Source organism: Platalea leucorodia, assembly GCF_965183815.1.
Source record: "Platalea leucorodia genome assembly, chromosome: 4".
Lineage (NCBI taxonomy): Eukaryota > Metazoa > Chordata > Aves > Pelecaniformes > Threskiornithidae > Platalea > Platalea leucorodia.
Window position 1 is genome coordinate 58,498,257 of NC_138826.1, and position 22,482 is coordinate 58,520,738.

General features: G+C 47.5%; 2 protein-coding genes across 4 annotated transcripts in view; one reads left to right on the forward strand and one right to left on the reverse strand.

The window, feature by feature from the left end:
* Window positions 1-12,504, reverse strand: part of BPGM (bisphosphoglycerate mutase) — a 38,373-nt gene extending 25,869 nt beyond the window's left edge. The window contains exon 1 of the mRNA XM_082310054.1: window positions 12,489-12,504. The gene's annotated coding sequence lies outside the window, so the exon portion shown is untranslated. The remainder of the gene's footprint in view (window positions 1-12,488) is intronic.
* LOC309589649 (aldo-keto reductase family 1 member B1-like) lies at window positions 1,953-22,331 on the forward strand (the record flags this gene model as incomplete). Of its 3 annotated transcripts, none has more annotated exons than XM_082310051.1 (10): window positions 1,953-2,018; window positions 2,373-2,540; window positions 3,595-3,711; window positions 5,041-5,118; window positions 5,794-5,916; window positions 6,380-6,486; window positions 6,651-6,732; window positions 7,246-7,329; window positions 7,803-7,885; window positions 20,726-22,331. In XM_082310051.1, 10 exons carry the CDS (start codon window positions 1,953-1,955, stop codon window positions 20,766-20,768), a joined length of 951 nt encoding a protein of 316 aa, XP_082166177.1. The 3 variants fall into 3 exon arrangements, with proteins under 3 accessions (XP_082166177.1, XP_082166176.1, XP_082166175.1); XM_082310050.1 differs by lacking the exon at window positions 20,726-22,331 and adding an exon at window positions 8,336-8,378; XM_082310049.1 differs by lacking the exons at window positions 1,953-2,018; window positions 2,373-2,540; window positions 3,595-3,711; ... (4 more) ...; window positions 7,246-7,329; window positions 7,803-7,885 and adding exons at window positions 12,682-12,791; window positions 13,405-13,572; window positions 14,886-15,002; ... (4 more) ...; window positions 18,468-18,551; window positions 19,914-19,996.
* Between the last annotated feature and the right edge of the window lie 151 nt (window positions 22,332-22,482).

The window sequence follows — 22,482 nt, forward strand, 5'->3', positions numbered from 1 at the left end:
GCAGACATTTTAACAAAAGGCTTGCTCCGATGCTGTTGAATCAATGTCAAATCTCCCAATGGAAGCAGCCTCTGGCCGCAAATGTGCAGTTAACAACCCAGCTCCGTACAGCGCATACTGCTTCCTGCGAGCTGCAGACAGCCCACAATCCCCATTGATTGCTGCAGTCAAAAACACGCTGGAGGTGCTGAGCGCATTAGAGTGCTACCGGTCATACTAAAACCAACCGTTCTAAATTTTAGACAGTCTTTCTGTTTCCCCTGGGATATACAACATGTCGTAAGTAAGTGCCCGGTTAACAGGAGGGAGAAAACAGACGTGATTTCCCCCCATGCATAACAATGCTTAAAAGTGCAAGTTTGGAACATCTTGAGAGAGAGTGGTGAGTTGAGGCAGGAAAAGCGGTCTCATGCATTTCAGTGCGAAAGACAGCAGGGAAAAGGAAATTCTTTTTTGTGCCTTTAATTTAAGGATCAGACAATTCAGAAAGTCCCTATGTTAGTGATAATTGCTAATTTCCTCTTCAAAACTCAGATTGTATCTTTTGAGTGCCTACCAGAAAATTTTCATGCCTATTTATTTATTACAAATGTAAGCCACCTTCATTTTTTTTCTTCTTAGCCTTTTTAGGAAAAGAGACAGAGGAAGAGAGATTTCCACCTTCTCATTATTACAAAATCTAAGGAATGCAATACGCAATTCAATCTGCTGAGAGATTATTGAAGAAATGCAACAGCAGCAGTCACACGCAAGTTGAACTCCGCCCCCGTGTGTGCAAACGTTAAAATACACCCTCCCATCCATTAGCCGGATCCTGTTCTATTTTTGTGCAAAAGGGTGTATTAGTTTATGACACTAATTATACATGGCATCTGCGATGACCATGTAGCTACAGGACACTTTTTCTCTTCTCTCTCTGCATTATGAATCTCTCCTTTATGAATGCACTGGCTGCTAACAAACAAGCCATGGAGATACACCTGTTGTCTGTACTAGTACAATAAGGAGAAGTAAAAGTGAAAATCAAAAACAGGCAACTCTGGAGTTTTACCAGAGGGATGGTCCTGTTAAGATCGAGAGAAAACGAGGACTTAATTTTACTTCTCAACTTTGCCACACGTGTCCTGGGTGAACTTCCCTGTTCTCCCCTGTGCCTCACTTCCCAGCCTGTGAAGCGTAGATACTCACGCCGAGGTTTCTCTAGCCGTCTCACCTCATCAGCACGCAGGGTCACAAGGCTCTGTCAAGGGGAGACCAGCCCAGGCCACCATCACTGTCATGAGGACACGCTGCTCCAGCCAAAAGGGCTCAGCTTTTCCTTGGCCCATGGCTCACAGCCAACAACCACACAGCCAGCAGCAAGAGAGCAGCTCCATGAGCTGAGAGACCTCTGCCTCATGCCCTACCCCGGGACTCCTGTTTATTGACTCATTTCGGGACTCCCCCCCGGCTTTACCGATGACAAATCGTGGGCCAAAGTGCCACTGAATGAAACAGGCTCTGCATCAGGTAACCCGATGGGGTGAACTGCAACAGCGTGTTGCAACGCCCCAGCGCGTACCACAAGCGAGATACACATGAACAACCAGTGGCTCGGGGACAGGGTGCTGCAGGAGCTGAACCCTGCACAAACACAAGCCGGACCAGGGCACAGCTGCCCTCAGACCTTATCTTTTGATAGGAACTTCACCAGGAAGAAAGGTCCGCAGGGCGCACCACTGCACGCCCCAGGGGAGTGATCAACTCCGCGATTTGTAATTGATTTCAGCTTTCACATTAACCTGTGTGAGTCTACAGACAAAAAGCCGCAGCCTTGTTTGCCGGATATGGGAGGGCCCAGAGCACGGGCACTGCCCCACCATCTTCCCCTGTGCTGGCCCGTGACCAGTCACTATTAAACCGGCCGGGCAAAAGGCAGCTGCAGTGGGGCTGCCCAGACAGCGTGGAGGGCCATGGCGACCTACACGCAGCTGAGCACCGGGGCGAAGATGCCCCTCGTGGGGCTGGGCACCTGGAAGGTAACGGCTTCAGAGAAAAGCACTGGCATTGCAGAGCTCCCTTGCACAAAACTCGGTTCCCCCTGGTTCAGCTCTGTAGAGCTGCCCTGGGTTTGGGGGCTCTGCTGTACCTGGCTGTTGGGCTGCGCCTGCGTGGGAGTGGGGCTATGGGGAAATGGCTAGAGACTGGCTTCAAGCCCTGGAGCCCATGTTTATGACTGCAAGAAATACTGTTCTTGTGAAGAAAAAATAACACAACCTGGGGGAGGGGGAGATTGACTTCAGTAAGGTGGCTTTCTTATTTTTATTTTGCTAGGATACAGGTATTTAACATGTACTGATTTGAGATTCTTAAGATTTATGCATTATGTTTAGTCCCCAGCTGGGCAAGTAACAGCTGCAGTGATGGCTGCCATCGACGCTGGGTACCGCCACTTTGACTGTGCCTACGTGTACCAGAATGAGAATGAAGTTGGGGAGGGGATCCAGCAGAAAATCAAGGAAGGTGTTGTGAAACGAGAGGACCTCTTCATCGTCAGTAAGGTAAGGATCTGATGATCTTCCACCTTGGAGCAGGGGTGAGGGAATGCTTTGCCTATAGTATTTTCATAGTAGGAAGCTTAAGTACTGGAGACAAACTTTATGCTGTAGGATAAAGCAATTCATAACATCATTCAAGTAACTCCTGATACAAGCTTACTGCTTCATCACGTTCTGTATGGAGAGTTAGGAAGGATACGCTGTGACTGCACCCTGCTGTGGTCTGGCACTCTGCTGAGGAGACCTAGAAGTGCTGAGGGATGGCTGAGGAAAGGCCACCTGCCGAGCACCGGTGCGGGAGAAGGGAAGCAGGAGAAGGCAGAGTGGGCCAGGTAGCACCAAGCAAGGCAGAAACCAGTGATGTCGAGGTCTGAGATCGCTTGGCGTCAGGGGCTGATACAGAGGCAGAACCAACTTGGTAACAGCACCTCACTGACTGCTAAAGCGCAGCAGAGGAGACGAGACCCGCAGTGGCTGCGGCTTGTTCCGGCTGCTGGGCTCGCAGCCCTGCCAAAGGGGTGTCTCTGCTGTGTGAGGAAGATGAGGCTCTGGGCACCTTGGGACAGTGTAATCTGCTCAGCACATGTCCCAGGGAAGGTGTGGTTGGCGGGTTCTCTTTCTCTTGCTTACTAAGGAAAACAGGACATTTAGCTGCATTCTGAAGCTACTTCTTACCTTGGTAAAGGTTGGTGCCAACCACTTCTTGGTGGCTTTTTTGTATTTTCTTGGCTTTGCCTGCTAAATTTTTTACAGGAAATGTACAAATGGTCTAATCTGACAGAAAGCTTTCTTGAGCTAAGCCATCCTCTTTTACACAAGTCTGACCTCGCAATAGTTTTTACTACAGATGTCTGATCATGTGTACTGCCACAGCACATACCACACTCAGTGTCATGGACCAGTCCTGCTCACGGAGCAAGCCCCATCTGAAGAGCACTAGGATGGCCTCATTCCACATCACCTTCCAAAGAAGATGGAGCATTTCTGTCCTGTGCAGGAGAGTACCTGAGAGCTTTAACCCAGGAGGTCACGGTGTGCCTTGGCTTTTTGTCTCTAGCTATGGTGCACATTTTATGACAAACCTCTGGTGAAGGGAGCCTGCCAGAAGACTCTTGCCAACCTGAAACTGGATTACCTGGATCTCTACCTCATCCACTGGCCTCTTGGGTTCAAGGTACAGTAACAGCAATGCCCTTGGCTTTCCCACCTGGGAGAGCTCCTCAGAACTGCCAGTAACGCTTGCAGCACTGCCACTGCTCCAGCCCAGAAAGACCACGTGCCTGTTGTGTGTACCAGCACTGCTCCGGTGCTGCTCATTCAGCTTTACTCTGGCCACGTGAGCCAGGCTCTTGATCTCTGCCCCTGAGACTGCTGCTTGCACAGCGTCCTCTGCCCTTTTGATACCAGTGAGGCAGACCTAGCGCTAAGATCAGGCCTCCCAGCCGCAAGCATAATCTACGCCACTTTCCCTTTCTTTTACAAATCCAAAGCATGCTCATCTGAAAATTAGCCCTTGCAGGAAGAAGGACTGTGCTTTGCTGCCTGATAGAAATTCTTTTGTCTGCATGTTACAGAATCACAGGGCAAAAGCAAATGCTTCTGTTTTCTATTTCTCTCTTTAATCACCAAGTACTTAGTATGGCCCAGACTGAGCTGACCTTGCCTGTAGGGGCCTTAGTGTTTTTTCACAGACCTTGGATTTCAGAAGATGAGGCTTTTTAATACCAAACTTTCGCAGACTACATGTACTTCAAAGGATTTATGTCAGTTTGTATATATATATACACATATACTCTTATCCTTTCCTTTCTGCTACACCCAGATCAAAATCTGTATTCTACCTCATGCCTTTGAGTTCCTCAACTTCATTTCTCTCTCTCAATATTGTTTTAGTTAGCTTTATGTGGACAAAGTTGTCAAATGAAACTGTATAATATTGTGGCATTTAGAAAATTCCAATCATTCAAACACATTGGCCATACTGTCTAGTTACAGGCTGTTCTAATTTTCCTAATAGAGCTTAAACAGTGAGCCTCCCCATGGGAAATCTGTCAGCAGTACCTTTTTCAGCAGATGTACTCCAGTATAAATGTGTACATTCACAGGACCAAAGTCAACCCTCCATATACCTTTTTAGAAACAACTAAAGAAGCTATTATTCATAAACGTGCATAACGGAACAATACTTGAAGGGAACTCATATAAGACTCCAGGATATTGTTCTACGAGTAAATCGCTTCCCTGCATGCATTTTGTGGATCATCACTTCAATGGGTCCAGCAGAAATACCTGTCTTTATTGGGACAGTAGCTGGCAAAAATGGCATGACCCTGCATGAGCTAAGAATAAGAAATTACTGCAGAATTAATAAAGTTACGATGAAAATTGCTTGAGTTTTTTTTCATGCACTATTAGATTTAGCTCCTTACATTCCTGTTTGGTTCTTTTACATAGCTAGTGTCCCAACAGAGATTATTTCAAGCATTCTCTTTCTCATTGACAGGCAGGAGACGAGCTGTTTCCCAAAGATGACAAAGGCATGTCTATACCTAGCAACACTGATATTCTACAGACGTGGGAGGTAAGTTCAGCCATAGCAAGAGAGTCATGTCCTCTGTCCTCATCAGTCTCTTCCATGTTTTCATTACTTTCAGCAGTCACAGAACTGTTGTCTCATGCGTGCAAAATTAGTTGGAAGGAACATAAGGCAGTACAAAGTAGCTTTTCATAACATGCATGCTTACTCATTACCTAGTTACTCCTATTTCCTGAGTGCCTTATTTGAGCGCCTGACCCACAGTCAGCTGCACAATCACTTTCAGTGGAGCTGCAGACCAGACTGAGGTTAGAAAAAGTTCTTTGCTTGACCGTAACAACTGTACAATTGTCTTCACCACAGTTCTTCTGCCCTTCTTGAATTGCGCAAATCCATTTTACAGAAATAAAGACATTTTAGGTGGAGAGCTGGCCCACAGCATGTGGCACTGCCTTCCAGTGCTTGCATAATACTGGGTTACTGAGTGTCGTCGTTCTTTTCCTTATGCAATTTGGTGTGAATTTCCACAAACCCAGGGAATGAGCATTTGGGCTTGGATGAGATGGCATTAATGTATCAGAACCTGCTTTTCCCTCAGAGAACTTTGTAACTCTAAATAGTTATTTTGTGCTGCTCGTGACAGGAAACAAACCACATCAGGAAGAACATCTTCATGACCTGTCTTCCATACTGGATGATGATTTTGCTTCTCTGTGTTAGGCCATGGAAGAGCTGGTGGATGCTGGTCTGGCAAAAGCAATCGGAATCTCCAACTTTAACCACGAGCAGATTGAAAGAATCCTAAACAAACCAAGACTGAAGTACAAGCCCACAAATAACCAGGTAAGCTGCAGAGTGACTGCAGGTGAATATTTTTCAGGTATTATAAAGATCTCATTGCAGCTGAATGAGGATATAGAAAAAGGGAGAACAAAGTAGAATACAGCCTGTACTCTTAAATCCCATTCTGAATATTTCTGGGTACACAAGGCACTGGGATACTTCCTTTTTTGTCTCACCTTGCTGAAACGCTGTTTACAAAAGCTGGAGTATTTCCCTGTGAAACATTCTTTCTGGAAGAATAAAGAACCCAGAGATGAGCTTTGTGAAACCTCTGCAGAAAAAAATGTATAAGCACTTTGTATAAAAATCAGTGTCTTCAATACTAAGGATGCATATTACGACGTAGGCCACTGGCAAATTAGGGCAAAAGGCAGCCTGTAATTGGATCAGGAGATAATCCATGGAGCACAGAAGTATTACAACAGTTCTGCCACTACCAGCCTCTGTGCCTTTGTGTTGGCAGATCGAATGTCATCCATACCTCACCCAGGAGAAGCTGATCAAGTACTGTCAATCCAAAGGGATTGCTGTGACAGCGTACTGTCCTCTTGGCTCTCCTGACAGGCCATGGTAAGATTGCTTTGCAATTTGCAAGAGAGCTGGCACGAATTATGCTTGAAACATTGAGACTACAAGAGGATCATTAATCATTCATCTAGATACGTACCTCCGTTGCTAGGTTGGATCTCTCTATGGAGGTTCCTCACCACTGATCTTAACTTTTGTCTGTGTAGGGCTAAGCCAGAGGATCCTTCCCTTCTGGATGACCCCAAGATCAAAGAGATTGCAGCCAAGCACAACAAAACCCCAGCACAGGTGGGTAGGTGCTGGACAGTAGTGGGTACTCCTTCCCGTAACGCAGCCATTAAGGAAACTACATCAGAAGAGAGGGTACAGCCTCCAGCAGTGTTCCCTGTGAACTGTGGTGCTCTTTTCCAGTGTTAACAAGCAATGCAGGTTGCTTACTATGCGGCCTGCAATATATGCTACTATCTCTTTGCCCTCAGCCAGAAAAAGATTCTTGACCCATCTTCAGATGTCACTTCCCCTCTCAAGGCCTCTTGCAGAGAATGAAAGCCTTGCATAGACTGCTGAGAGTCCAGGTGGGAAGAAAAGGAATTGACTGTCCCAAAGCTGGGTGGGAAAGGAGGCCTTCCATGGGGGCTCTTTGCTCTCCAGGAAGCGCTACCTAGGCCACAGCAACGGCAATGACTTGAAATGCAGCTCTGCAGAGGCGGTGTAGCTTAGGGAAAACAGCTGCTGGAACAGGCGCTGCTTCCTTCAGAGCAGGAGCCGTCCTCTCTCTGACTCAGTGGTCTGTTCCTGCAGGTTCTCCTGCGCTTCCAGATCCAGAGAAACGTGATTGCGATTCCCAAGTCTGTCACACCACAGCGCATTGTGGAGAACCTCAAGGTGAGTGATTACGAGTGAGCTGGGTGGTGCCCTTCAGGGATGGCATGCCTTCCCCCTGCAGAGCAAGCAGCGACCCTTTTTCACCCTTCCCAAGTCCTCCTCAGGCAAGAGGACTGGGCTTTTTCTTTCTTTATGGTTACCTACACTCTACTGAGGGTTAAGCCAGGCCTACCTTTGGAGAGGACAGATGAACAGGTCTTATATGACGTTTCCTGTTCCATGGCTTGCGGATGAATCAGCAGGCACAGCTTGCTTGGAGCCCACACACAGTAACATGCCAGAAAAGTCTTACATAGAATAAGCAATGTTCACAAAACAGTTCTTGTGTCCATAAAACAAGTTGTTCCTCTGACTGCTAATTCAGTGGTCCACGACTGAAAATGGACCCTCTGGTGCGGAGCTGCTTTCTAGTCTTGTCTTTCTTCACACTGTTTGATTTTTCAAAGAAGTGATTTCCAGCTGTTTCTCGTTAGGTGTTTGACTTTGAATTGACTGAAGAGGAGATGGCAACCATTCTCAGCTTTAACAGAAACTGGAGGATCTGTGCAATGAGCATGTAAGTGACACTGCCTGTTTCCTTCCAACTCTTAAATTTTGAATATTCTTTACAAGGAACTGTGTGTCACAGCTACTAGGTTGCATGAAATTCAGTTTAATTAAAAACATGCCAACTCAAATTCCAAGTGGTTTGTCCCAAAAATACTTTTTCAGGAGAGGGTTTAATATTTTCATTTAAAAAACAAAACAAAACAATGTAAACAAACTACATCCTAATTTTGAATTCAGTTTCGAGGAAACACTCTAACTTGAATTATAAAAAATGGGTTCTATATGTTCATTTAATCTTTGTCTGTATTAGAGAAATGAGGACACATATCTCCACATATTCTTCCTGTAATTATGTGATGCAGATTTTCCCTTGGTGGCTCCTCCACACACCCAGTACACCTGTATGTAACATTTACTTCACCCATGAAGATAACATTCCCTCTTTGATTTTTTTCAGGTCCAAAACTCACAAGGAGTACCCTTTCCATGCAGAATACTAAAGATGCTCGTAACATGGCCTTCACTAGACCTCTGGCGTCTCATGTGCCTCTGCTCTAACTTGGAGCTGTCTATTTATCTGGTTTTCTTACTGTGTTTGCCCTGCGCTGCCAGTAAAGACACAGGATGTTTATCCCATGAAATTTATTTGAGTTCTTTTTTTGGAAGAAGGAAAGAATATTGCTCTACAGAACAAAACGTGGGGTGTAATAATTTTCTGCTTATTAGAAGAGGGGATTACTACCGAATAGCCTGGGCAGAGCTGCTAAGCAGAAAATGGGGAGAGTTTGAACCACCATTCAGTGACTGCCTTCAGTCTTGCATCAGCAGAAACCAGATGTTGACAAAACACAAAAAAAACCCATGTATCCACAATTCCATCGGAAATGTCCCATATTTTAAATAAAATTAATTTTAAAATGCAAAAACATTATTGGCTGAAAGTCTTCCATCTAGTGTAGTAAAAACCCAAAACCCGCCTACCCAGAGACGCACAGAGAGATCGGCTGCAGCCACCTGCACTTCGGGGACACGAACCCTCCCTGGGACAACAAAGCCACTCGGCACTTTCCCCTGCGGGCACCAGAGGGCAGCCAGCCCTCAGAGGAGACCCGCGTTGCCCCCTCCCCGCCGGCCACCAGCCCCCGAGCTCCGGCCACAGCCCCCAGGGGTGCCGGGGGGTATTTCACATGCCACACAACCCGGGTGTCTGCCCCTCGGTCAGGGGAGGCTCAGCCCCTCGGTGCTGTGCCCAAACTGCCAGCACCTTAGGACCCAAAATTTTCATTTTCAGTTCACAAAGATCGAGCCCAAGACCATATGTTTCCCAGCTTCCTGAATGAAGCAGCCCATAAAGCCCTCAGCAAGCTCCAGGCGGAGGTAAGACATCCATCCTGTGAAAAAATACACCATGTTATTGAACCCAGTGAGGGTACAATATTTGCTATGGCATGGGAGCCAAACATTTAGGGAAGTTCTACCAGCCTTCGCAAACACGCTCTTTCCCTTGGAAAGCTCCTGCTCAAACGCTTGCTCTAAGTCACTGCAGAGCCGTCGTTGTGGGCACAGGCACACAAATCCATCCAGATGCCCCTTGGCTAAGGGCAGCACTTACTGCCCCATCCCACCCACGCTGCAGGGCTCTCCTGCAGCCACTGGAAGGGTCTCTCCTCTCATCCCAGGGCACAGACAACAACCTATTGAAAAAAAGGGAACATCAGAGGGGTTTAGCCACTTCATCTTGCTGAATCTGGCTTAGGTGTCGGGGATGAGAAGACAGGAGCTGCCCGCTTAGGGCAGGCAAACTGACCTGGATCTGCCACAGAGAGAGAGGGTATGTGCTCACAGTTTCGTCTCTGGAGTTTCATTTTAAATACACAGTTTTACCAGCTCACCAGATTAGTAGCCAAATACCAGAATTACCAAAGACTAAAGCCTTCAACAAAACTCTTGAGAAGACACAGAGATGGTGGTGCTACCTCAGAGTATGCTCCTGGCTTGATCTGAACTCAATGCAAGAAAGAGGCCAAGGTCTTAGAGTTGGATTAAACCTCTATCCTCCTATCTGCATTCCTGCCTTAATGAGCATCTGGAAGTTGAACCGATGCGCTCCATTTAACAAGATAAACATCCTCTTTCAGTATACTTCTTTCCCAGAGGCCCTACCATCATCTGACAACCCCAGCCACGCCTTCAGGAGAGAGAAAGAACTGACAGCTCCCGTGTCTTGGCATGATCTGGGCAAAGTCTCACACCAACAGGCGCAAACAGCAAAGCAAAATGCAAACCTTCTGCCCAAAATCCTCTGTTAAAAGACCACGGCAGCTCTCATTCAAGAAACCATTGGGGAAAACCAAGCACCCACCTTCACAGGAGAACACGCGGTCGCAGAGGAAGCAACACAAAAATCGCAGAAGAAAATGAGAGGAAGGGCAAATTGCATTTCTCAGCCATGCTCTCCACCAAGTCTCATTATCGGTCATCGCACCCTACCCAGCTCCTTGCCACAAGAACACAAGGCTCTGAAACCTCTCCCCAAAAAGACACGCTCAGAAGAATGAGACCAAATATTGCGGGGTCTTCTCCTCCTTCTCGTAAGAGATCCCACCTTACTGGCCAAACAGCCGGGCTTTGCAAGCTTTCACAGACTTGCAGAACACGAGTCTCTGATGGCACCAGTTCACCTTGGTGCTGTTCCAGTACAAAATCTGATTGATTCTGGCAGGTCCTACACCAAGGCTTGAAACCCACTCACCGTTGATTGCTTCTGAATGCGACACTGCTAACACTAATAAATCGCCAGCACAGCACCACAAGCTTGAGTGCCTTGGGAATACAAAGGAGAGCAGTGGCAAACTGGCACTTCAGCTGGTCTTTAGACTCACTTGAGAAAATGTATTGCAGCCAAGGCAAAATGTGTCATTTTGCATTTTTCACTGACTTTTGTGAACAAACCAGCCCCCAAGAAGCTGGGCACACTTAGAGCAGATCTATGAAGAAGAAATCCCAAAAAAGGATGAAAGATAAGCCCTGAGTTGTATAACTGTTACATGATTCAACTGAAACACCACATCCTGCTGAGGACAGCTGATGGCACTGACACAAAACAGGAGGAAGAGTAAAGAGAAAAAGTAATTATCTTGTCTGCCTTCAGAAAAATGAAGCAAAAAGAGCCTGGGCATCTGCTGTGGGAGAGGCACCTAGAGAAAAATGCACCATACTCCCAACTTATGCTTGTACCTGAATCAATTCTCCAAGTATAAGGGAAGATCAAAGCCTCCCAAGCAGCCCTAACATACCATTATGGAGTACTTACAGGATCCTGCTGATAAATCAAGTTTTTTTCACTGCATTGTGACCACCTCATCAGTACAGCACATTTTGCCTCTCCAAAATTTCAAAGTCAGTTTCTAATGTGAAATTAAAGGTCACCTACCATTTATTTCTACACTTGAATATTTTATTTTGAAATACAGTCTGCATCTCCCTACAGACAGAGGGACAATGTGATCATTGTGACATTCACTGACAACTCACTGCTCTTCTGCAGCTTTGAAAACATACTAAAAAGTACTTTCCCCCAACATTTAAAATGAAGCAGTTTATACTCATCATTTTCTAAATTACTCATAAGCTCACTTATCCCAAGTGAAACCTGCATTTGCCCCATCTGGAGAGGGGAACAGGGTGCTCCCCAGCCTCACAAGCCAGCCACACCAAGGCTTCTCTAGCCACCTCACTTCATCAGCACGCAGCATCGCAAGGCTCCTGGGACCAGCCCAGGCCACTATCACTGTCGTGAGGACACGCTGCTCCAGCCAAAAGGGCTCAGCTCTTCCTTGGCCCATGGCTCACAACCACCCACCACACGGCCAGCAGCAAACGAGCAGCTCCATGAGCTGAGAGACCTCTGCCTCATGCCCTACCCCGGGACTCCTGTTTATTGACTCATTTCGGGACTCCCCCCCGGCTTTACCGATGACAAATCGTGGGCCAAAGTGCCACTGAATGAAACAGGCTCTGCATCAGGTAACCCGACGGGGTGAACTGCAACGGCGTGTTGCAACACCCCAGCGCGTACCACAAGCGAGATACACATGAACAACCCGTGGCTCGGGGACAGGGTGCTGAACCCTGCACAAACACAAGCCGGATCGGGGCACAGGTGCCCTCAGCCCTTATCTTTTGATAGGAACTTCACCGGGAGCAGAGACCCAGAGGGGGCACCCTGGGGGGGTCAGCACCTCCCCGATTTTTAATCGATTTCAGCCCCAGCAGAAGGCTCGCCCGAGCCGGGGCTGGCCTGCCCTGAAGGAGCCGGTGTGAGGCCCGCTGGGCCCCGGCACGGCCGTTACGGCCCGGCTCTGCCGTGGGCCCCCGGCGGACGCCGCCTCCGGCCGCAACCGCCCGCCGCGCACAAGGGGTGCCCTGCGCCGGGCCTCAGCAGCCGGGCCCGCCTGACTGGGGCGTCGGCTCCGGTGGGAAACGCCGCTCTCGGAGAAATATCAAACCGGCCGCAGCGGGAGCGGGGGAGGAGGCGCTGGGGGCGGCCCCGGGGCGCGGCGGAGCCCCCCGGACACCCCCACCCGCAGGAAGTTCCCCCCGGACCTTACCATAGCAACCGGCGGGGATCCCCATTGGTTGCCCCGCTGCGCTGCTGATTGGGCGGCGCTGCCATCGGGGCAGGGCTTGAGCGGTGATTGGCTGCTAAAGGAGAGGACGACCGAGCGCTACCAACCGCCGGGGTGGGCGGGGGGCGCCGCCCGCGGGGAAGGGCCGTACCGGCAGCCCCGGGGCGGGACCGGCCGCTGCTAAAGCGCTCGGCGGGCGGCGCATTCCTGCGTGGGGCCATGGCGACCTGCGTGCGGCTGGGTGCCGCCGCCAAGGTGCCCCTCCTGGGGCTGGGCACGTGGAAGGTAACCGCGGCCGCGGCGGGTCCTCTTGCAGCGGGGCCCGGGGCCGCCGCCATGCCGCGGCCTCTCGCCCCCGGCGGGGGCGCAGCGCTGCCGCCGCCAGCGGCATCCCGGCCGGGGTTCCCCCCTCGCTCCGGCGGGGCCGCTGCGGCGCTGGGCACCGAGGCTCCCGCCCTGCCCGCTGCCCCCTCGCAGCAGCCCGAGCTCCTGCGCCGCTGCAGGGCTCTGCCCAGGGACGCGGGGCGCCGAGGCCTGGGCTGAGGCCCCTCCGCTGGGCTGAACCCCCCCAGCTGGCAGCCGCTGAGGGCTTCTCCTCCTGGAAGTGGTGTGGGGAAGCGAGGAGGCCTTGGCCCGGCCCTGGGGAACGGCCCCGGTGTTGGGGCCTCAGCTCTGCAAAGCTGTTGGGCTGAGGCCCGCCTGGGAGCTGGGTGACGGAGGAGCGGCTGGAGGCTGCCTTTGAGCTCAGGAGCCTGCATTCAAGATGTGTACAGACTCAAGGAAGCTTTATGGAGAAGCTCCACTTAAAGCCCCTTTGGGTGTTTATCTACTCGCTAGCTACCTAAGGAGCAGCTTGTGAGAATCCTACATCAAGACACATCGTACCCTTCTCCTTCAGTCCCCCCCAGGTAAGGTGGAAGCTGCAGTGATGGCTGCCATCGACGCTGGGTACCGCCACTTTGACTGTGCCTATGTGTACCAGAACGAGAGGGAAGTTGGGGAAGGGCTCCAGCAGAAAATCAAGGAAGGTGTTGTGAAACGAGAGGACCTCTTCATTGTCAGTAAGGTAAGGATCAGATAGTCTTGGATCATGGACAGACCAGCTTTACCTGTGATATTTTTACAGTGGGAAATTAAAGTAGCTTTATGCTGTAGCATTAGAGACACTCGTAATGTAAATGAGATCACTCCCAATACTACTTTCTTCTTTTACCCCATCAGCACAGTGATACAGTTTGATCCTTTCCTACCCACTGATAGTAATTTTTATTATTGTAGCTGTTACCCAATGGCAACAAGAAGAGAGAATTCCCTGAGCTTTGAGCAGAGAGAAGAATAACTTATCCTAACTCTCTGGTGGCAGCTTTCTTCACCAGTCAATCCGCTAGCACTGAGGGAACTCAAGACTGTGATTTTCCCCTCAAAATCTACTGAGAAGTTGAGCAGCACAGCCCTGCTGTGGTCTGGCACTCTGGTGAGGAGACCTAGAAGCACTGGGGATGGATGAGGAGGAACCTGGCCCTGCATCTCATAGCTCTGCTGGAGCAGAGCGGCCACCTGCCGAGCACCGGTGCGGGAGAAGGGAAGCAGGAGAAGGCAGAGTGGGCCAGGTAGCACCAAGCAAGGCAGAAACCAGTGATGCCGAGGTCTGAGATCGCTTGGTGTCAGGGGCTGATACAGAGGCAGAACCAACTTGGTAACAGCACCTCACTGACTGCTAAAGCGCAGCAGAGGAGACGAGACCCGCAGTGGCTGCGGCTTGTTCCGGCTGCTGGGCTCGCAGCCCTGCCAAAGGGGTGTCTCTGCTGTGTGAGGAAGATGAGGCTCTGGGCACCTTGGGACAGTGTAATCTGCTCAGCACATGTCCCAGGGAAGGTGTGGTTGGCGGGTTCTCTTTCTCTTGCTTACTAAGGAAAACAGGACATTTAGCTGCATTCTGAAGCTACTTCTTACCTTGGTAAAGGTTGGTGCCAACCACTTCTTGGTGGCTTTTTTGTATTTTCTTGGCTTTGCCTGCTAAAGTCAATGCAGGAGTTTTAGGCATGGTCAGGAATGACAGATATATGTCTTCATTTAAAAGCCACCTATTGCAAAGGCAGAGCCTGTGTAAAAGGGGGTAGCACACATAATGTCTTAACTACTGGAACCATTGGACTTTCTCTATTATGATCCTACTCAAATACATGTGCTGCCACTGGACATACTGCCTTCAGCGTGACTGGCCAGTCCTGCTCACAGAGCAAGCCCCATCTGAAGAGCACTAGGATGGCCTCATTCCACATCACCTTCCAAAGAAGATGAAGCGTTTGTCCTGTGCAGGAGAGTACCTGAGAGCTTTAACCCAGGAGGTCACGGTGTGCCTTGGCTTTTTGTCTCTAGCTATGGTGTACGTTTCATGACAAACCTCTGGTGAAGGGAGCCTGCCAGAAGACTCTTGCTGCCCTGAAACTGGATTACCTGGATCTCTACCTCATGCACTGGCCTTTTGGTTTGAAGGTACAGTAGCGGCAATGCCCTTGGCTTTGTTTCTTGTGACTACTGCTTTTGGGGAGGTATATGGCTTTACAGCCCAACAATTGCTCTGGCTGACAAAGATGATCGTGGGTCTGTTGTGTGTACCGTCACTGCTTGGGTGCTCAGCTTTACTCTGGCCATGTGAGCCAGGCTCTTGATCTCTGCCCCTGACAGCATTGCTTGCATACCCCTTTGATCCTGGGAATGATGGTGTGAAAACTAGGGGCAGGTCTCCCAGCTGCAAGCATAAGATAGGCTGCTCTCCCTTTCTCTTACAAATCAGTGTATGCTTATCTCAAAATTACCACTTGCAGGAAGGAGGGCTGCGCTTTGCTGCCTGTCGGAAATTTTCCTCTGTGTTACAGAATCACAGAACAAGAGAAAGTATTTCTGTTTTCCATTTCTCTCTTTAATCACAAAGTCCTTAATGCAGTACAGATAGAGGTGACCTTGCCTGTAGGAGCCTTAGGGTAGTTCCACTGAGACAGGAATTTAAAAGGTGAAACTTCTTGGCAGCCTAAACTGTCCCACAGATTAGTGAAGGAGCTGGTGTCTCAGGTTGACTAGTTCTAGTCTTAGCCTTTCCTTCTTCCTACAGTTTGATCAGTCTCCATCCTACCTGTTGCTTTAGAGATGCTCATCTTTATTTCATACTCTATTTTAGCTTTATATTAACAAAGCCATGAAAGTGAAACTGTTAAACACAGCTCAATCTTGGTGTCTTTTCATAACTTATACACAAAGGCTCTTCTAATTTTCCTAGTATTAGCAGCTTTACACTGAGCTTTGTCACAGAAGAACTGTCACTGCACATAATACCTCTTTTCAGCAGATCTGGTGTTGTATAGACCAAAGCTGCATGTTCCCAGTACGTAAGTCCCCTGATGCTCTTCTGGAAAAAGAACAGAACAGTTCTTCCTAAGGGGGCACAAAAGAACAATACGTGAAGTGAACATGTATGAGACTGGAAGCTATAGTTCTGTGGTTTGTTTCCCTGTAGGTGTTTGGGTGAGTCATCAGTTTGAGGGGTCCAGCAGAAAAACTGGTCTTTATGGGAATGGTCACTGGCAAAAATGCCTTCAATTCCTCCCGCTCCTCAGGAAGGAATGACTGAATGTAGACAAGAGTTAGTGTTCTTGCTTGTGCTAGAAGTTTAAGCTGTCGTGATTGTGAGCTCTCACGGTATTAAGTGAACTTCGCAACAGATTTTGAAGCATTTTCTTTGTCCCTGACAGGCAGGAGAGGAGCTGTTTCCCACAGATGACAAAGGCATGTCTATACCCAGCAACACAGATATTCTACAGACGTGGGAGGTAAGTTCAGCCACAGTGGGAGAATAGTGTCTTCTGTCCTCAGCAGTGGTGTTAGTTTCAGCCATCACAGAATGGCTCATGTGTGTATGCAGAATTAGTTGGAAAGAATTCACAAAAACTATGTGGTAGCTTTTAAAAATGTGCATGCTTAGTCAAGCTACTGTTCCTATTGACTGTGGATTAGCACCTCAAGTCACTGAGCTGCGCAGTCACTTTCAGTGGAGCTGCAGACTAGACTGAGGTTAGAAAAAGTTATTTACATGACCATAACTGTACGATTTTTCTTCACCACAGTTCTCATGCAGTTCTTGAACTGCCCAAACAGGTTTTGCAGAAATAGACACTTAAGTCGTGACCCTGCCATCCTCCTAGTGCATAGCCCTCCAGTGCTGTGACAATAGTAGATTTAGCCTTCTTTTCCTCACAGACTCAGTGAATTTAAGTCTCAGCAATGATTTTCGGCTTTGGTGTGATGGAAGACATGGCACGGATACTACCAGTACCCACTTTTCCCCCTGAGAATCAAAAACTTGGCAAGTCCAAACAGCTATTTTGTGCTTCCCATGAAGGGAAACAAGCCATACCAGGAAGAATGCATTCAGATCATGTCTTGTATGCTGGATGGTGCCTTTGCTCCTCTTTCTGTTAGGCCATGGAAGAGCTGGTGGATGCTGGTCTGGTAAAAGCCATTGGTATCTCCAACTTTAACCGAGAGCAGACTGAAAGAATCTTGAACAAGCCAGGACTGAAGCACAAGCCTGCAAATAACCAGGTAAGCTGCAGAATGACTGCAGGTGAAGTTTCCAGGGATTATAAAGATGTATTACAGTTGAATGAGGAGATAGAAAAGGGAGAACAAAGTAGACACAGCATGTACTCTTAAGTCCCACTCTGTGGATATTTCTTGGTACAAAAAGGACCAGAATCTTTCCTTTTTGTCTCACCTTGTTGAACCACTGTTTACAAATTCTGGAGTATTTCCCTATGAAGCATCCACTCTGGAGGGATAAAGAATCTAGACACGAGCTATCATTCTGACTCTAATCAATGACTTCTATAAAGCATCTCAGAGTAAAACCCCAAAAGCACATAAGGACTCAATATAAAAGTTGGTGCCCTATAGAATTCTAGTCTTGTATTGTCACACAGACAACATGCAGGGTAGGATGAAGGCAGCCTATAAGTAGGATTCAGAATAAAATCTCTGGAGTATGGGAACACTACAGTAGTTCTAAAACTATCAGTCTCTACTCCTGTGTTGGCAGATCGAGTGTCATCCATACCTTACCCAGGAGAAGCTGATCAACTATTGCCAATCCAAAGGGATCACTGTGACAGCATATTGTCCCCTTGGACGCCCTGACAGGTAATTTCCAAGTGGGTTAGTGTGGTTTAAGTTTGAAGCATTCAGACTAATTGAATCAGTAATGGTGCAGGGTGGGTTTTGGTTGGCTTTGGGTTTTTTTTTAAATTATTTATGCTAGGTAGAATCCTTTTGGAGTGATTCTTTGCCATTTCTTCCTTTTCATCTCTGTGTAGGGCTAAGCCAGAGAATCCTTCCCTTCTGGATGACCCCAAGATCAAAGAGATTGCAGCCAAGCACAACAGAACCCCAGCACAGGTGGGTAGGTGCTGGACAGTAGTGGGTACTCCTTCCCGTAACGCAGCCATTAAGGAAACTACATCAGAAGAGAGGGTACAGCCTCCAGCAGTGTTCCCTGTGAACTGTGGTGCTCTTTTCCAGTGTTAACAAGCAATGCAGGTTGCTTACTATGCGGCCTGCAATATATGCTACTATCTCTTTGCCCTCAGCCAGAAAAAGATTCTTGACCCATCTTCAGATGTCACTTCCCCTCTCAAGGCCTCTTGCAGAGAATGAAAGCCTTGCATAGACTGCTGAGAGTCCAGGTGGGAAGAAAAGGAAGTGACTGTCCCAAAGCTGGGTGGGAAAGGAGGCCTTCCATGGGGGCTCTTTGCTCTCCAGGAAGCGCTACCTAGGCCACAGCAACGGCAATGACTTGAAATGCAGCTCTGCAGAGGCGGTGTAGCTTAGGGAAAACAGCTGCTGGAACAGGCGCTGCTTCCTTCAGAGCAGGAGCCGTCCTCTCTCTGACTCAGTGGTCTGTTCCTGCAGGTTCTCCTGCGCTTCCAGATCCAGAGAAACGTGATTGCGATTCCCAAGTCTGTCACACCACAGCGCATTGTGGAGAACCTCAAGGTGAGTGATTACGAGTGAGCTGGGTGGTGCCCTTCAGGGATGGCATGCCTTCCCCCTGCAGAGCAAGCAGCGACCCTTTTTCACCCTTCCCAAGTCCTCCTCAGGCAAGAGGACTGGGCTTTTTCTCCCTCTCTGGAAGCTAGGGCTACAATGAAAACTACAGCTGGAGAAAAGGATAGACAGCTCTTGGAAACACTATGCTGATAAGGTTATCAGCTACCTTACATAGTGTCTCCTGTTCTGTGACTTGTGCATGAACTGGCAAGCAGGGCTTGCTTGGAGTTCAAGTGCAGTAACATTCCTCAAAATACAGAGTAAGCAATGTTAAGGGAAGCGTCCTGGTGTCCATAAACCACATTGCCCCTCTGACTGTTAAGTCAGGGGCTTTTTTATTGATACTGGACATCAAGATTTCAGAAGTAACATAGCTGGATTTATTGAAATATGAAACTCTTCCAGATGTTTCTTTGGAATTGCAGAGAAATGCATCTTCCACAAATAGAAGCATTCTGCAACCCTAAGTGCTCACCAAATATCTTGGAACAGCTGGCACATGTCACTGCAATGGGCAGTCTTTTTTGTTTGTTTCTTCCCTCTGCCAGTAGAGTCTTGAAAATCCAAAGATACTTCTTTTCCTTTTCCTGTCTCATGAAGCCATCACTTCTAATTGTGCTGGTTTTGCCTGGGATAGAGTTAATTTTCTTCACAGTAGCTAGTATGGGGCTGTGTTTTGGATTTGTGCTGGAAACAGTGTTGATAATACAGGGATGTTTTCGTTATTGCTGAGCAGTGCTTACACAGTCAAGGCCTTTTCTGCTTCTCACCCCACCCCACCAGTGAGTAGGCTGGGGGTGCACAAGAAGCTGGGAGGGGACACAGCTGTCACAGCTGACCCCCACTGACCAAAGGGCTATTCCATACCATATGACGTCATGCTCAGCTTAAAAGCTGGGGGAAGAAGGAAGGGAGGTACATTCAGAGTTATGGCATTTGTCTTCCCAAGTAACCATGACCTGTGATGGAGCCCTGCTTTTCTGGAGATGGCTGCACACCTGCCTGCCAATGGGAAGCAGTGAATGAATTCCTTGTTTTGCTTTGCTTGTGTGCACAGCTTTTGCTTTACCTATTAAGCTGTCTTTATCTCAACCCATGAGTTTTCTCACTTTTACCCTTCTGATTCTCCCCCGCATCCCACCAGGGGGGAGTGAGTGAGTGGCTGTGTGGTGCTTAGTTGCTGGCTGGGGTTAAACTGTGACGCTTAACCAGCACCCTTTCTGATGTGAACTTGTTCTTTAATCTTGTGAATCTTGCTTCTGATTTGATTTGTTCAAAGAGGTGATTTCCAGCTGTTTCTCTTGTTAGGTGTTTGACTTTGAATTGACTAAAGAGGAGATGGCAACCCTTCTGAGCTTAAACAGAAACTGGAGGATCTGTGAAATGATCACGTAAGTGACAGCTTGTTTCCTTCAAACTCTTACATTTTCAATAATCTTTATTCTGATCTAACAGGTACTGGTATAGCTGTTTAAATTGGGTATATTCTGAAATCATTTGGTGGATGAAACATCTGTTATTTAACATCTCAGTAGAGTTATATTTTCACTTTATTGACTAAAGGATGAGTATAAGTCATACTATTTATTCACTGTGAATCCTTTCTCCAGGAAACTTTGTGTGCCTGGAATTCCAAAAGGAAGGTTCTAGTTGATTAACTTTGGCTGTGTCCATATTGGAGAAATGAGCATTAGGCAGTTTTAAACTTATGGTAATTTTTTGTTGTGAGTTATTATAAACTGATGTCAGCTCTTATGTACGTGGTTGGGGGAGGGAATGACCATCTGAAGTGCAGTATGAAGAATGACTGCTTGCAGATGTGCATCTTGGAAGCCTATAGCAAGGTCACAGAAACAGCTGTTTGCTCTGTCAGCAGTGTGAACTTTAACTCTTTAACTAGAAAGTAATTTGGTCCCACCACTGTTCAGTGCCTGAATAACAGGAAAAGACTTTAACTTGTTGATCATGTATGCCATTTCTATACTAATAAGTCTCTTAAATTCATTCTGCAGTTATGCAGTTCAGAGCCTCCCTTGAAGGCTCCTCTATATACCCAGTGTAGTTCTATATAGCATTTATTTCAGCCCTGAGAGTAACCTTTCCTCTTTGATTTCCTCCAGGTGCAAAAATCACAAGGAGTACCCTTTCAACGCAGAATACTGAAAATAGTTTTATCCTGCCCTCCTGCAGGCCTCTGGGGACTAATGAGCTTCTACTGTTGCCTAGAGTTGTCCACTATGTAGCTTGCACACTGTATCTCTTCTGCCAGCAAAGTCATAGTATATGTATTCAGTGACTTTGTTTGGGTTTTTCTTCTTTGGTGGAAGGAAATAGTGAAATTGTTCTAAAGAACAAAACATGGGCTATAATAATTATCTACTCATTAGATGAGTGTCTCTGCATGGCTGAAAGCAAAGCAGAAAACACAAAGAATGAACTAGCAACTGATTTTTTTTTTTTTTTATCTTCTGTCTGGCATCAATACTACTTAAGGCTGCAGGGTAAGGATATGTGAGCACAGAGGATCCATCCTGAAAGAATGCACTACATAATCACTGCCTGAAGACAAGAAACAACAATTAACTTCACTTCTAAAGCACAGTCCAAAGCTTTCTGGGAAAGAAGAATAAATGGGGGAAATGTCCAGACCTACAGATGCATACCAACTCATGCTGGGCCTTATTTCAATTGGATTCTTTTAGAGGCTGAAACTGGACAGAGATTAGTGTTCAATTTTATTATGCAAAATAAAAAATGTTTAGATTACTGCTGGTTTGGAAGTTCTAGTCTAATGTGAAAAATTGACAAATGAAGCTACTTGCATCAACAATGTCATTGGAAACAATCATCTATAATCAATTTTAAATGATGTCACAGGAGCATCAAGATCTTGTCTTGATCAGAGGTTGAATAACTTGGTATAATAAGCTTTGGTTGACAGAGCAATGCTGACAAGAACAGTAGAGTATGACAAGCCTTAGTATGGACCTTGGATCAACAAGCAACAGGACACCAACCCCTGAAACTGCTGGAAGGCTGTACAGTGGTATCACTGTGGACTGATGTGGCTGCTAGCCTGTCCTGACATCTGGCTATAAAAACCTGAGTAACAGAGACTGGGGGGAGAGGGGAGACTGCGTTAAGCAGGTGTTTGATACTGCATAGAAGCAGAGGGTGCAAGGTGGAACTGTTAAGTGTTAATACTGAGCTTCTGCCCAGAGCCTGACACTGGAGCAAGTGTTATGTTCCCTCCAGGCTCTGCTGTGCTGACTCACTGGCATGGTAACTGGGACAAGTCTCTGTAACTATGTGTATGAGTAAAGCTTTCCCCTGACAAAGCCTGTTGCTCATGGTGGAGGATGCAGGTGAGCCTTGCTGGGCAGTGCTAGGATAGCTAGGAGGTGTTTTAACAACATGGCACTTCAGGGGTCTATATGTGCAATGTGCCTTTGGCTGGCGAACACAGGGCACCTGCAGTACAACTACTGTGTTCTGATCTACAACATCCACACCAGATCTAGCTGTAGGGTCTGACAAAAGCACATGAAGTTTGAGTTCTATCTTGAGCAATGGGGTGGTCTGGAAACTTCTTGAGAACAAGACGATTAACAAAAAAACTGCTTTTGTAATGGTTAATAGTATTAAGACCCAATGCTGACTGACTTACTGCTTGTGCCACACTAACTTCTGTTGTAATTTAGTGTGCAAAAAATGAATACACTTATACAAGCTTGAGCTACTTGCATTGTACATCATTAGTTTGTAAGTATGAGTGCATGTATGAAAGATGTTTGACAGATGACAGAAAGGCTGAGAGGTGGAATGCCACAGGAACATCAAGATATTGCCTTGATCAGGAGTAGAATAACTGGCTATA